Source organism: Acanthochromis polyacanthus, chromosome 12 (genome assembly GCF_021347895.1).
Source record: "Acanthochromis polyacanthus isolate Apoly-LR-REF ecotype Palm Island chromosome 12, KAUST_Apoly_ChrSc, whole genome shotgun sequence".
NCBI classification, from domain to species: Eukaryota; Metazoa; Chordata; class Actinopteri; family Pomacentridae; genus Acanthochromis; species Acanthochromis polyacanthus.
In genome coordinates, this window is record NC_067124.1 from 14,401,266 (window position 1) to 14,417,022 (window position 15,757).

The following is a 15,757-nucleotide window of genomic DNA, read 5'->3' on the forward strand; positions in this document are numbered from 1 at the left end:
AATCAATAAATCCATCTTGGCACAATAGAACCTATTAGCTGGCTTCAAAACTGCAAGTTTCATCTATCTTTCACTCTGTGCAGCCAAAAACAAAGCGCCAATGTGATGGACAAGACTGATGGATTAGAAATGCTGCCTTATTGAGTTTGAGCACTTGTGATTTTCCAGAGTTTGGCCTCTAATTTGGATTCTGTGCGAATCAGTGCAGCAAAACTAAGGGAGGGTGACTGGATCGATGTAGTTTACAGCTTACAGTAATGTGTTTCTGGGTGCAATGGATGCTTAGATTCTTATCTATCACCCAATACTATCGGGGAGGCATCTGATCAGTCCTTAATTCTTTCTGTAGCATGAGATTGACCCCAAACCTACAGCAAGAGTAATAAAGAACTATGTTAAGACACAGGATGAGTAAAGAGACCCGTAAGAGATGATATAAATAAATAAAGGAGAATAAAGGAGGATAAATGTGCATCTGCTCCCATTACCACAAGTATTTCAGCAAATCGCTGTTGGTGACAGGGGAAAGCCAATAATGTAGCTTCTTGAGTAGTTCTTTGAAGTTTGAGGTATTGGGGGCTCATTATCCTGTAGCACTTCCATTTCAATCACCAGAGGGTGTAGCATGTCTCTAAGCGCTGCTTTACCTTGGTCAAGGTGTTGATTTGGTGAAGGTGTCCAGCTTCAGTGAAGGTAAAACAGCACCAGATTCAATTATTCCCACCACCTTGATTCACTACTGGTGCCATTATTCTCTCTTCTGTTTGCCTCCTTACGCAGCCTTCTGTGACTGCCATAAAGCACAAACTTGGACTCATCAGCTAACAGGAGTTTTCCCATTATCCAATGTGAAATACTGCTATGTACGAACCCTCCCTGAGTGTGCTGCCTTGTTTTCTCTTCTGAGAAGAGGTTTCAACAAGTTACTTGTCCTCTGAGAGACAGCTTTCTGTTGGCAGGACCTTTGCTGATTCGAGTCGTGCATTCTTTAATCAGTGAATTCTGTGATGAAGCTACTTTTCTGTCTCTCCGTGAACAAAAAGCTTGATGTAGTGATCTTCTGATGATGGCGTGGTCATCTCTGATCTGCCTGATTGTGCTTTGCATAACTTATTCATTTTCCACAAAGTGATTTAGATTTCCATGCACTGCCCCTAGGACACATCCAGTCTATCCGTGATATGCTGCTGAAAAAGCTTCTCATTGCTTTGAATAGCAATTATGTCTGATGCCATGTTTCCCACGGTCACAATGCTACTTGAACCTGGCTCACACTACAAGAATTTTGGGCTGATATATCTCAGTTTCACCCATCTTGACAATCGGAGAAGAAATCTGGTTTGGGACCTCAGTCTGACCGATTGTCCGGCTTAGATTATCTAGTAGTAGAAGGGTATACACATCCAGTCTCAACACTCCCAAGCTGCCCGTAGACTCATCAGGGCTGCCCCGATCAAATTAAACATGTCTATTATCTCAGAATTAAAATCAGGATGGTGTGACTAACATGAAAGCACATGGAGAAGTAGATGCTGTTGCTTGGCAACACTAAACATTCAAACCCTCAAGGCCAACATTAGCTACAGATATTGATACTGATCTTAAACTCTCACATGGAGTTGTCGCTGAAGAATTGACAAACCATGCTGAATGCACCCTCTCCAACCATGTCCTCATCCAGAGTCATTTAGCGCTCTGCTGTTGTTTCTTTCTTCCCTGCTAAGTGGCGTTAGCAATGCAGCACATCTTTGTTCATGCTATGAGATCCTGTATGGCGGTGTACTGCTCCCTGACTGCTTCCTCTAGCACAAAAACTTTAATAATATTCCAGTGTTAGATGTGACACTACATTCAAATTTTGTAATATGTACAAATGTGAGATTAGAGACAAAAAATATCTGTGAGGTTTCTCTGTATGCGTGTGATGCAGCCCAATTTCAAAATCTGTTAAAACCTACTATAGCCTGATCCCAACCTTTTGTAAGAAATGTTCTGCTGCAAACTTAAGGCCCAGCCATATTCAAAATAGATGCTAAAACTTTTTGATTATTTCCAAGTTTATATGAAAATACGACAGATATTAGACATGGTCTCAGATTTTTGGACCCCACTGTATGTAAAGACAGATTAATCACTACTAAGAAATTTGGGTTAACATCATCCAGACGTGTGACAAGATCAAGTTTTAGTTTAGATACGGAACAAATAAATAAGCCCAGAAGGTCCACATATGAGACTAACCACCAACAAAACAAGTCAGAAATCTCTAAAGGACAGTTCTTTGCATCGACTGCAGTACCTAAAGTGCTGTCGCTGAGGTCGTCGGGGTCAGGTGTGTTGCTACGGAGACTAGACATGTCGCCTCGCCGCCGCTGCCTGTGTCTCCGTCTGTACTGGAACTCTGCATACTCCTTAAAACACGAGCAAAAAAAAAGTTTGCATTACTGTCTATTGCTTACTTTGTATAAATGCTCTAATCTTGCAGGTATTATATCCAGGAGTCTCAAAATCAACGTAAAAAAGTTCTTGTGCAAGTTTTTGTTCTAAATATTTCTTGATAAATTCAAAAAACGGAAAATATGATTTAAATAGAGAAGCATTTCACTTCAAATGTGGTCAGGGTCTTTTATTCCAGGAAGCTCAGCACCAAGAGACGGCCTCACAACCTTTCATCTCCAGACAAAGCGGTTAGTCATCAGACTCAGGTCTGGACTGAACTAAAGCACAACACAGGCTCACTAGTAACCATAAATTACGTAACATGAGGATACCGATCCGCTTGTTTGAAAATACTACTTGCATGTCTGAATAATCTCCAAAGCAGTGGGGATACCTTGTCAGATGAGGTAGTGATGTTATTCAAAAGAAAAATTGAATATTTTTAACTGAATGAATTTTAAATACACATTTCTCCCAGGTTTAGTTATTATACATATGACAAGATGCTATCCTACATTCAATAGGCCTAAAATCCATCTCACAATACTGTGTGTTCTCGAGAGGTTGTCAGACCATGCAGTACATCCTACTACAATGCAAAAGACGTCGTAATTTGATATTTTGGGAACGATGCCACTCAGTAGAGTTCAAATGTAGAATCAATTTAATACAGTCTGTGTCTATTTTTCTATTTTTAAAAGCTTTACATTGTAGTCGGTGTGTCTGCAGTTGCACACTGACGACAATGTTTTTAATTAAAGGGTTGTCTATGGACATCTGTATTTGAAATGGTATTAATTTAACAATTCTAATTTTTTTTAAAAAGACTGACATATATATGTGTATAAATAGGTCCAGTGATATGTAGTATCAAACAGTTATGATGTAATGGAGCTTAATTAAGTCATATGAGGTAAGTTTTAAAGGAAGTTTATACAGTACCCAGTTTCAACGTACTATAAATGAACAATAATGACACAAAACATTCTGAAAAGTTACACAACAATTGAATAAATCTGTTCATCTCTAATTAATATGATTTGGAAAATGTTACATGGCCAGTCAACAGCCAGTCACCATGGTCAGTGTGCTGGATGCTAAAAAAATGAACCAGGAGCAAAGCTGTCAAACGCCAAACTGTTTGAACCATACAAATGGGTCTATGGAGGCAGAATGTGCTAAAACTAGACTAATCTGTGGTACCCAAAATCACAAATATGTCTAGATGTCGGATACCACAGGGCACCTTCAGAGATCCATTTTTTAGTGGGATAGAGCTGTTTGGCTGCATAAAAATGACAGCAAAAGCACGTCAGGCACAGGTGCTCATAATGCTTTTAGCTCAATGCTGTATAGTTCATCTAACTGAAAATATATATTTTTAAAAAGACAATGACTGCATCAGTTACCTTAGTCAGTCAACCCAGGCAGACATTACTTTGGATGTAAATTTTCACACAGCTTGACTCTGACACATCACTCAGCTTTAATAAGATTGTACTTGTAGTGGTCAAGTACGAGATGATTGGAATATTTCAATGCCACTGCCAACCCTCATAAGGTGCTGATAATTGCAAGGTTACTCTCATGAAAAAGGTTTTTCACATCACCATGTGAGTGCCTCAGTGAATGATCAACATCATTCTTCATTCAATCATCTCATTCATTTGCAAAAGTCACTGAGTCACATTCATAATCAAAAGCCTGTCATTCGTCAAGTCTGTCTTTCATGTTTCCAGCACCCTAAAAATAGCCCACGATGAAGCGATGTGCAGGCATTGTGAGAAGCATGGAGCAGACCATCTGTAGCTGTGCCTGTGAGGCAGCGTCATCCTGCTTTGATTATTACTATGTTATTCCCATTACTGCAGCAGAGAGACACAGGCCCTTATTTTGGCGACAGAAACGTAAAAATATTTTTTTTAGAATGGCTTGGTGTTCAGCATGCGATGGAAACATTTACTGTGAACCTCTAGGTACACATGCCAAAAATAAATTGACAACATAATATTGCAGGCTTGTTATTTGAAACCTGAGGGTTGAGACACGATGAGTATCTCTACCAAATTTACATTCATAATTTGTTCTTTTGATGATAAGCTGCATCTTTGTAATGTGCGCCCAGCTTAGTTACATCTTTTCTTGTGCCTTGTATACTTGTATGTGCTTAGGAGGACTCAATGCAATAACTGCTCAAGTGCCATTAACTGCAGTGCACAGAATGTAAAAACATTAAAATCAGGCAGAAGTAATACAATATTCAGAAAGAGAGGCTGACAGTAGTTGCAAAATTTAACCATTTCAGTGTGAGATATGTTGTAAAATTTGATGCTCTTTCACCTTTCGTCTCTGGTGTGGTATTTCTAACAACAGGTGAAGACATGTTGCAGCATGTCATGTGGATTGCTATTTTATAATCAACAGAAAACTTAATTTAACATAATGACACATTAAAGGAATAGCATCATGCTAAATAAAAATACAGGGGCTCTGTCTAGACTCCCATAAGCTACTACATTTGGTTTGCTGTCGTAGTACTTTGCCAATTTCAGTTAGGAAATAAATGAATTTGAATAAATTAATAGTGATTACACAGCAGAATTAACATGTTGGGCACTAGTTTAGTACCAGAGTGTTGGAATTAGGGGCATCCAGCAGGGAGGTTGCAAACAGAAACCAACTGTATACACCTCTGTTTAATGCATGTAGGAGAACCTATGCTGTTTCATCTTTTCCATAGACGATGTTTGGATTGTCCAGTCTGGACTGCAGAGGATAAAAGGGGGGCAACATGGCGGGCACTGTGGGAGAGGACCTGCTTCCACACTGATTATGCACTAATAAAAACATAATTCTGAATACTACATTCAATTTTTGCAAACAAACCCTCCTGTCCTTCAGACAGTTTACTTTAAAGTAAACACGCCTCACCGCATGGTGCTGAGCAGCCAGAGCCAACAGAGTTTCAACACTCATTTATCAAGCAGGTAGATGCGACTGATCTGCCATTTGTCTTCCTGTCAATAGACCTTTTTCCACAGCAGCCATCGTGGACTTGTCACAGTAGGAAAAGCACAGGTGTATTAATGACGGCTGCATTTCGCTTGGGAGAGGTTCTGCTGTTGCGCATACTGGTTTACTAACATGGTTACTGGGACACTTAATAGAAATGGGCCACCATTAATTCTACCTGTGACATATTTAAATGTATGCCATGAAAAAGGTCTACTGGGAAATACCAGCTTTACATTGTTTAAAGACGTGCACAATAACCTGAGACGCTTAGGTCTGATGTAAGATTTGCATATTTGCATCATATTGTCAACACTTGAGAATGAAGCTACGCAAAGCCTAAAGAGTGATGGAGCTTTTAACCCGAGTGAATTTGTTTCAGATAAAAAGCCTGCATGTCTAAGAACTGCCACAGTCTAGAAACTAAACAACAGCAGGAACCTGGAGTAGTAACAGCAGTGTGTTGACTTATGTGGCAATACTGAGCGCATGTATCAAGCTGTGCGGGAAAAGAAGGCAGGTCAATAATCAAACCATTATGTGGTCGACAGTTTTATGACTGTAGGTGTTAACTAGAAACACCTGTTACTAATGTGTAATGATGGTGAGCAACCTACTTAGGTGTTTGCCAGAGTACTGTGCTTTTAATCATTCTGAACGGGCGCACAGGGGAACACTGAACCATCTGGCTTCCTCCACTGTGTTGAATAACATGGTGATCTTTGGGTCATCATGGCTTGCCATTGCTGCTACACAGTCATATTTCAAAGCAGTGATGTTAAGAAGACTTTGATATAAATATTGACTTTATAATAAGATATACGACTGCATAATTTAATTATATGATAACCGTGACTTAGGTTTTAGTGTGATTACATTTGATTAGGTGCGATATTAACAGGGTTATGCCCACATTATTGCATCAAATCAACGCTTCATATTTTCAGATGAATGATGCCACAAATCATAGGTATCTGTCTCGAGCACACTGATTAACCACTTTGAGTCTGAAGTATGGATGTGATTGCTGATGAGAGTTGCAATTGCATCTTCTGCAGGGGGTAATCCATTCATTTGCTATTTGACAGGTCTGATTCAAACTGATTAGATTTCTGTTAAAAACAACCGTAACCATGCAACTTTAATTTGTTTAGATAAGTCTTAAGATTGCCAGAAAATGAATCAAAATCTCACATCTGATACAACATAACATACATGTCAAAAAGGATATTTGAAATGTTGGTGACAGATGATGTTTTAACTAACACAAACTTTCACTGAAAATCAATGAAGGCTTGTTCTGTTACCTCAGGTGATGCAAAGCCTAAATACTCCCAGTCCCACGTTCCGCCAGCAAAACTGCAAGTCACCAAGAGACAGAGAAATTTTTGTCAATCATGATTTACATATGTAGCTGTGTTTTTTTAGTGTAAAGATTATGTACGCACATTTAGTAACCTGTGTGTATGTTACCTGCGTCTGGGGGCCTCAGGTGAGTCATTGGGGGCCACTCCTCGGGCTACCGAGGCCAGGAACTCCTGCCTCTTCTGCTGCACCAGACACGCTGCACGAATGATCTTGTGGCGAGGCGTTCGCAGGTAAGGCCTGTTAACCTTTTGTGCCAAGTCCTCGGTCACCATCTCCAAGTCCGTCTGAGGGCAGAAAAACACCTGGCTGAGAGATTTTTCTTTTGAAAAGTCAGCAAGTAAGAGGCTTCACCGCATGAATACCAAATTTCGTAAAACAATTTGCTCCGAAGCTGGGTCGTTCAAGGACAAAGTGGCATTACAAGTAGCCCGACAAGTGAACTACTTTTAGGGCGACTGTTTATGTCTACTTCAAAAATGAATTAAGTTCACAAGCCTTTAAGAAATTGTAAGACCTACGGGAACCTCGCCAATTCATTCTACACTATCTAAAAGGCTGCAATAAAAAAAGAAGCGTGAAAGTAAATTCTGTGTCTATACTGGCTAATTATATAACAGTAGACATTTAACTAAAAGTTGAAATGTGCTGATGTAACTGAGGCAGACCGTGAACATCATGAGGTAAAAAGCCTTATTCCCACATCTCTAATGGCCCACATAAGGCTGACTGCCATGAACAATTGTCTTTCTTCTCAGTAAGTAGGCCTGAAACCTGCATAAGCTCGTAGATCTCTTTCTTTGTGCTTTTGGGCTCCAGAAAGAACCCATAAGGATAAGAGCACTTGAGGATGCGGCGAGTCTTTAGTAGTTCTAGGACTGCATCTTCAATGAATGTAGTGTCAGGTGGGCCTCCTTCCCCTGGAAAAGAAAAGGAAACAGAGTCAGATACCAAAAATGCGTTATTTTTGAAGAAGACATCACTTACTCAAGTCTGAATTACTTCCCTTTATTTCCAATCAGATCAGCACTAAATGATGAGAATGTGAAAGAAGAGCTCCACTGCATTCAATCCACTTAATACTGATTTTATATATTGTATCTGTGGTGTTTAGCCTGATGGGAAGAGAAGGTCAAGAAGTGTGCTGGCCTTTAGTGAACTGTGAACTTCAGCCCTCTCTTTAACAGTAAAAAAAATAAAAATAAATAAAAACTCCTTTTGGTCCCAGGTGAGAATCATGTTCGAGCTATTGTTGTTGTTTTTTTTCAGAATTTGCATCTGCATTCTGACTCTGAGCTGATCTGAATACACAATAGTGATGCAAAATGTTGTCACTGGAGAATAAAACCCATGTGTAATTTTATTATGCAGAAAGAACTGCACAAACTTTCAACTGTACTGAACTCATGACCACTGAGTAAAATCATTTTTATTTCTGTCAGCTGGCAACCATAATTATGTAACTAACACCTTTGTAATCACAGTCTACTAAAATTTAAACCACTGTGTTTTAGAACACAACTTAGCTATGCTAAACAGACTGTAGTTGCCCGTACAGATGGGGGATTATAGGACTCTAGACAAAGCTTTTTAACAAAGCACCAATTTCTTGTAATTTAGACATGCCTGCTGAATAATAATTGTACCTATTGTTTTCATGCATTATTGTAATTCTTTTGTGCTTTTCTCCCTCCAGCCTATTTTCCAAAGCTCAATATCACAGGACTAGATTAAGGTGAGTTTCAATGTGTAATTAAGATTGACACTGTTATGGCCGACTGCGCACTCACTTCCACTCAGGGCACGACTGAGCTGCTCCATCTTCTCTTTGGCTGTTTTCAACAGGCGCTGTTCCAGCTATTGTGACAAAGACAGACGCTGTTAAGTTTTACTGTTGAGGAAAACTATTCTGAGAAGCCTGGAGAGACTGCCAAAATATGAAGGTAAACAAATTAACAAAAGTGGGTGCAGCTGATTTTTTAATGAAGGTGTTGTGACGTACAGAATACAGATAAACCACATTTTCATCATTTTAAAGTTTGTTGCATTGAATAGTATGCCCACCTATGAGGTTATGTACCAGTTGTATACTGGATAACATGTTCCCACTGGCTACATTCAGTGCATGGGTGTTTGGATACTATGCAAACCAGACATCACTGGAAGGCAATGCCAGGCCTGTTTACCTGATAGCTGTGCTCATGGTTCTTGAAGCGTGTGTAGTAGTGCATAAAGCGGTCAAGTTCCTGAAAGCTCTTGTGCTTCTTCTCTGCCTGCAAAACCGTGATGAGACACCAGTCACAGTCAATAACCTCCTGAGCATGTTGTTCCCTCTCAGAGAGAAACTGTAAATACTCTGGTTGTGAGGAGTCAAAGTAAGTCGTGCTACAGGTGCGATCTGCACTTGGTGTGGAGGAATGAACTTTATTTAGCTTTGATGAGTGGAAAAGATTGTGGAGCTCCCTGGTAAGCACTCAAGACACGTATTTTATATTTTTGTTTTCAAGTGCTTTCTTGTTCTTTCTTGAGTGTATAAGCACACAAACACGGCTGCTCTTCTTGGCTGACTGCTTGTACATGTGTATGTTTCAATCAATATTCCTTTGATCCACAAAAGTTTGCCTGAACTACTATTTCGATGAATTGGATTTATCAGCATTGGTACACTATTTTTTATTTTGCTTCTTTACACTATTAAGTCTATTCTGGCAGCTGAATGGTTGTAGCCCATGCCGCGTAATAATGTCTCTGGTCCCTTCTCCTTCATGCCACACCTTCTGTCTACCTCATTACTTTCAACAATTCTCTTAAAGAAAAATGAGCCAAAAAAGTAACTTCAAAAAATATGAGAAAGACTGTGAGTATGAAGGTGGGTAAACTATCAGCAAATGGGGACATTATTGTGTCTCCTGATGCTCCTGACTGTTTTACAAAAAAATTCATTTATAGGCTGGCAGGGCAAAATATGTTTGTTAGCGCAATCTCTTATTTAAAATATGGGAAAATAAGGGAAATTCTACTAGTTTTACTCAAAAGATTATAGGTCTCAACAAGAATCTACACCATATCTGTCAGAAGTTGTAGAATGTCTTGAGTAGCTGCAGTAACCTAAGTAATCTCACTGGAGGCAATGTCAATATATATATTTTTTTATATATAAAGTGGAATTTGAGCTTGAGCGTTGAGCTTACCAGACCTCAGTAGCCCTCTCCTCATTCCTGCTTAAGGCTAGTGGCTCCAGGCTATATTGTCTGCTACTAGCATAATACACAAGTCAAGTTGCATTGTGGGTAATGTAAGCACCATGTTTTGACTCAGAAGAAGAATGTGTGGAATAAAATTTTGATATGTTTACTAACAAAAAAACTATACATACTGAGTCTGACAATATTACAAAAGTGCAAAGTTAAATTGCTGCAGTTGTTTTTAAACTTTTAGGAATAAAAAATAGCAGAGCACAGCCCAGGCTCTGCTCTTTTACTGTACATCATCATCACATGGGGCTCCACCAGTAACAACCACCATCACTCAACTCTGTTTGGTCCCTATTGTCATATACGGCCCAGAAGTCATATTTTAGAAACAGCTAACGGGGCTGAAAACAAAAATATAAAAAAGGTATGAAAACATACATAACATAATAATACAGTGTCTAGTTCTGATGTGTGTGTGTAGGTGTGTGTGTGTGTGTGTGTGTGTGTGTGTGTACCTCTTCAGTCATCTCTTTTGACTGCTCCTCCACCTGTTGGATGACCTCGTAGCGGGTGCAGCGATAATATCCCCCTGTTGATGAACTGTGCTTTTTCCACTCTTCCAGACAGATCCAACAGAAGTCGTACTTACACTGCAGAGACAGAATGAAATGGAAAGATTAGTTTCTGTTAACTCTGCTCTGGTCAGCCACATCAAAAACTGGGTAGCCAATTACTAATGCTTGTCCAGCTATACTGAGGGAATCTACATTTTATGACACCAAAAACAGGGGAACAAAAGTCACTGCGTACTTTTTATAATTGCCATCAAAAGAACAAGTCTCCATTCCATGGTATGTGAAATGACTGCAAAAATCATCCCTTTCTGCATACACCCACACACAATTGGTTTATGCTTATTTTCACCAAATGATGCTCACAGTAAATAGACCGACAAAACGTCACAGCTCTACTGATGTGGTCTAACTCCTTAACCCTTTAAGCTTCAGTGTACCGCCGGCGGTACACTTACTAATTTGCATAGGAATTTCAGGAATGTCCGACGGGTGCAAACGCGATTATACAAACACTATACACCGATGGAAAGCTTAGATTCTCATGAATCCGCCGGTATAAACCACTTTCAGATGCGATTACCACAGCGGGTGAGAAAAACACATTTGTCCGACAAAAACAAATATTCATCCATCCGTTCTCTATACACGGCTTCAAAGCACACAGCGCGACTCACATTTCCGGGTTTATTATTACACACAAAAAAAAAGATTCCACAAAAAACGGCCATAATCCAACCTTTTACATCAGATGACACAAGCCAGGAAACTATTTTGTCCAAAACATGTCCTGAAGTCGGTATAAAATCCCCGAATCGGTCGTTTTCAAGGAAATGCACCTCCCGATGCGCGTCCAATATTCCCCGTATTTTTCGTAATTTTTTTTATTTAAAAATAGAATATTAGCGATTTTTTGTACTGAAAACGGCTGGAATTGACTGAAGCTTAAAGGGTTAAATTACAAGTATGGACTTAACAGGATAGACAGAAACTTTACAGGAAGCCTTAGTCTTCCTTTGTACTGCTCAAAAATCGCAACAGAATTCTAATTAGCAGTGAGGCATATCTTTAAGTCCCTAAACCCACTACACTAATCTATTTACTTGTGTCTGTTTTCTCTCTATCAGATGATTCCTCACATCCGTTTTCTTCTATGTGCTCTGGTCTACAAGAGCACATCGGCAGCTGTTTGAACCTAGTGATGAATCCTCGGAGCCTGCTGCCACTAGAAGGCACTCAGGCTGCATTTGAGATCAGCAAGTCCCATTGGGTATTGCAGAACAAAACACTACAGCCACTCCAATCTGCAGCCTATTTGGATGTAAGTGATTTCTCTCACTATGTTATAAGTACTTCTGTGGGTGACAAGTTAGCCAAAGCAACAAAACCCTAAAGGCTGAGACCTCTGTTGTCCTGGAAACTAAATGCTTGTATGACACTTCAGAAAAACCAATACAAAATCAAAGAGGAGTGTGCCTGTGTGTGAGAGACAGAGAGAGAGACAAAAACACAGCATGCGTGGAGAGAGACTTAAGATACAACAAGTGTGAAGCTACACAAGAGGGAAGAAAATGGCAGTGAAAAAACAAAGGTTCCTTGGCAACACTGAATCTCATGTTTCCAAGCAACAGGGGCAAAGCCATTTCTTACCAGGTAATAACAGGTCAAGAGGCTGAGCCCTCTGTGGACTCCATTCCTCCCAAACTAATATCTATCTCTAGTCAGCCTCTCTAACCAGTGGAGACAGTGACAGGACTGTCACAGAGACAAAAAGATCCTGGCTGTATGACTGCACTGTGCTCCTTCCATGGTTTGCCCTCCAGCAGTAACTGAGACGCAGTCAGGCAATTTGACTTGATTTTCAGTTTCACTCTCTTCCTTCACCACAAAGCCTTTCTTTTATCTCAGTCACCCACCTATGTACTATCCTCACTCTCCCACCAAGACCGAAGCTACAGATTCACTACAAGACTTACTGGCTTTGTAGCTGTATGTAAAATGCCACCTATAAAATAATACTTTGTTAGGGTGTATAATTAGTGTGCATACACATATGAATATGTGTAATAAAGATTATACTACTCTAATAGCTTGATCTGACTGTACTCAATCTGCGGGACAGATTATAAAATTGTCACTGTGCGTAAACCCAACATTTTACTTTGAGTTTATAATCGTTTGGATAATCCAGAGTGAAACTGGTTCGTTGTAGTGTTTAAATGTATGTGTGCACTTAGCCGATTTGGCAATATGGACATTAAATTTTAACAATTATGCCGACAGCGTGTCTGAATAAACAGACTTAAATTTCCGCTAAACTGTTTGTTTACACTGAGGACTGTACATAACAAATGCTTGGTTGTCCTATAATTGCAGTATGACAGTCACGTAAATTATTCTTCACACACAAACGCCATTTCCCTCCCTCCCACAAACCAATAATTGAGAAACAAAAGCAGAACAACAAAAATGGCAACTGTGGTTCCTACAAACAATTTTGATTTACAACAACAGCTTTGCTCAAGCAGCTTCAGTAAATGGCGAAGGTGTCAAAACATCCCAATGTTATTCAAAACAGCGTCGGGCAAATGAGGTAATTACCCAAAATGCACCCTATTTATTTGTACGTGATGTCAAAAACTACCTTTGGCACTTTTAATGAAAGAATGGTGATGTTGTTCTACAGCTATTTACAATTTCACGTGGGGCTTTCCGGTCCTCGACAGATGATTCTATTTTTTTGAATTTAATCTAAACAGCAATATATGGTGTCCAATACGCACATGTAACATTTCTGAGTTGCTAAATCAGCCATTTTTCCCAATCACAAAGCAATCTGCAGGTAATTCTAGCAAAAACAGCAGAATTCCATACTGCATTAATAAGTCAGGTGTGTGAACCTCTGCCTAACTCACCTTAGCACACTGCATGTGATTGCAGCCCTCGTTTTTCTGTATTGGAGACTTGCAGTTGGCGCAAGGTTTGGAGTTAGTGAGCATCCATAGGCAGTTGGCTGCGTCCTCGTAAGCTTCGCTCACACCAGCCACTTCAGTGGAAGGAGGGAGAGGTAAAGAGAACAAATAAAGGTATAATGAGACAGAATGAGAATGGCGATTACCACAGCATCAAAACAGACCACTGTGCTGAGTGGGAAATTGTCCTGCCTGACTAATGTGTATTGCTTATATATTTTGCTAACATCTCCCAAGTTGCTCATGCACCCACACACACACAAACAGAATAATTGGCTATTATCAAAGCACCTCTGATGTGCTGTTTGAAATGCCAAGATAAAACAGAATCTGGGGAAATCGAAGGCAAAGATGGTTCCGAAACAAAATAATTGCTTTTATCTTTCCACTGTCACATCAACGAAGTGGCACTTTGGAGCGACTTGGGGTATCTTAAATCATCTGTTAGATTGCCCACAGTCCAATTACTGCATCTAAACATTGTGCAATTTCAGTGAGTGGGTTGTTCATTCTAATTAATAATTTATCATCAGCACGGTGGATTTTAATTGGCCTAGCACTAAACTGTTTGTAATTACTGTGGTTGAGTTCAGGGCAATTTAGCTCCTAATCAATCACTTGTCCGTTCCCCTAAAAATCTAGGCAAGTGAGGGGATTGGTTAATAAACTAAACTTCTTTGTTATATCAATTCACCACCAGTTCTACTGGTATGACCAAAACGATAGAAAAGATACAATTAAAAAATTTTGTAATTTTTTCTGAAACTTCACGGCAAGCCACATAAACATAAAAAAATAAGGAAGCTTTTGTCTGTACTTACATTCCTCAGGTTTCATTTCATTGACTTTCTGCAGCCACAACTTCCAGGTCTCGCAGTCACAGGGCTCATGGGCCTCACCTTGACACTCCCTGAAACAATACAGATGGAGAAAGAACTCCCACTTTGTCTCTTGATTACACATGTAATTAGATCAAATGATGAACACACCAATCACATTATTCTCACAGGAGATGCTGTCAAAACCGTCAACCACCATTAACTGGCCAAGTCTGCCTTTTAGTCAAATGCCTTTCTCATATCAAGGGAACGATAAAAGTGCAGCCTGTGCTAGATTTATCTCCATTTAACAGCTGATGTATCGGCTGAACTCTTGCGTGAACCCACCAGCCACTTCCAGGAAACACACAACAAAGCAAGATGCGCTGAGTAGAGGTTGAGTGCTTATTGGAGCTGATCTTCAGCATTTTTCCCAATTAGTAGTATCTGTATTTTTGTTTTAACCTATTCCCAAGAAAATAAATTAATTTAAAGTGCACTGCTTTGGCTGAGATGCAGCCACTGTCTCCTTTATTACTAATAATCAGTATGTTCCCTGAAAAAACACATCGGTCGACCTCTAGGGTTGAGGCATTATAATTATCACTTGGTATTAATCAGGATGTAATTGCATCACGGAGAGGGGGCACCAGGGGTATTCTGCAGGGCTCTGGGAGTATGAATAGAAAGGACATAAGGTTGTGGAGAATACATCATCTGGGCTCTATTGCCTCTGTACATTCGGCCAAGTTAGCACACACACACAGATAACATGAGTACACAGAAAACTGTTTGACATGAATCTTAGCTACTTAAAATATTTTCTAAACTAATCCACAGTTACACAGCACGTGAGAACTTTCAGAACTTTCAAGGACTTCAACTATATTAAAAAAATCAAAACATATTTCCATGTTATTTCAAGGAATGCATCTGCTCACAGAAATACAGCCACAAGGAATACACATTTCCAATGTTTTTCTGTGAGAAACAACAAATGTCTCTCATAATAGCAACCTATCTGATGTCAACACAACCTAACCAAAAATATTTGCTTGACAATATTTTGCTTTCTATAATCTCTAATATTGCTGTTACTTTTGGACAACTGCGAGTTTTGAAAAGCAAAAACAATCTTTCACACACATTTTTGACATTTTCATATATATGATCTAATATTAATTACTGACCAGCAGAAAAGGTGGCCCTTGCCACAGTCTACAGCAGGGGCCCGAAGGAGGGGGAAGCTTAGAGGATCTGAGGTGGAAGTTCCTGGGCCCTGGGTGTTCAGTCGTACTGCTCTTTCACACCCTGCCTCTGGACACCAACGGATTGCTGAATTGTTTTCCACAAATGCCTGTCAACAGAAGAAGCAAACAGGATTA

General features: G+C 39.7%; 1 protein-coding gene across 3 annotated transcripts in view; it reads right to left on the reverse strand.

Annotated features, from left to right (window-relative positions):
• LOC110970433 (ankyrin repeat and IBR domain-containing protein 1) overlaps positions 1-15,757 on the reverse strand; it is a 38,317-nt gene that overhangs the window by 5,023 nt on the left and 17,537 nt on the right. For all 3 annotated transcript variants that reach the window (XM_022220719.2, XM_022220718.2, XM_051956541.1), the window contains 10 exons: positions 15,563-15,729; positions 14,376-14,464; positions 13,498-13,628; positions 10,526-10,660; positions 9,003-9,089; positions 8,607-8,673; positions 7,591-7,736; positions 6,925-7,103; positions 6,759-6,810; positions 2,300-2,411 (listed from right to left, as the gene is read on the reverse strand). In XM_022220719.2, the coding sequence (XP_022076411.1) occupies positions 2,300-2,411; positions 6,759-6,810; positions 6,925-7,103; positions 7,591-7,736; positions 8,607-8,673; positions 9,003-9,089; positions 10,526-10,660; positions 13,498-13,628; positions 14,376-14,464; positions 15,563-15,729 (1,165 nt within the window). The remainder of the gene's footprint in view (positions 1-2,299; positions 2,412-6,758; positions 6,811-6,924; positions 7,104-7,590; positions 7,737-8,606; positions 8,674-9,002; positions 9,090-10,525; positions 10,661-13,497; positions 13,629-14,375; positions 14,465-15,562; positions 15,730-15,757) is intronic.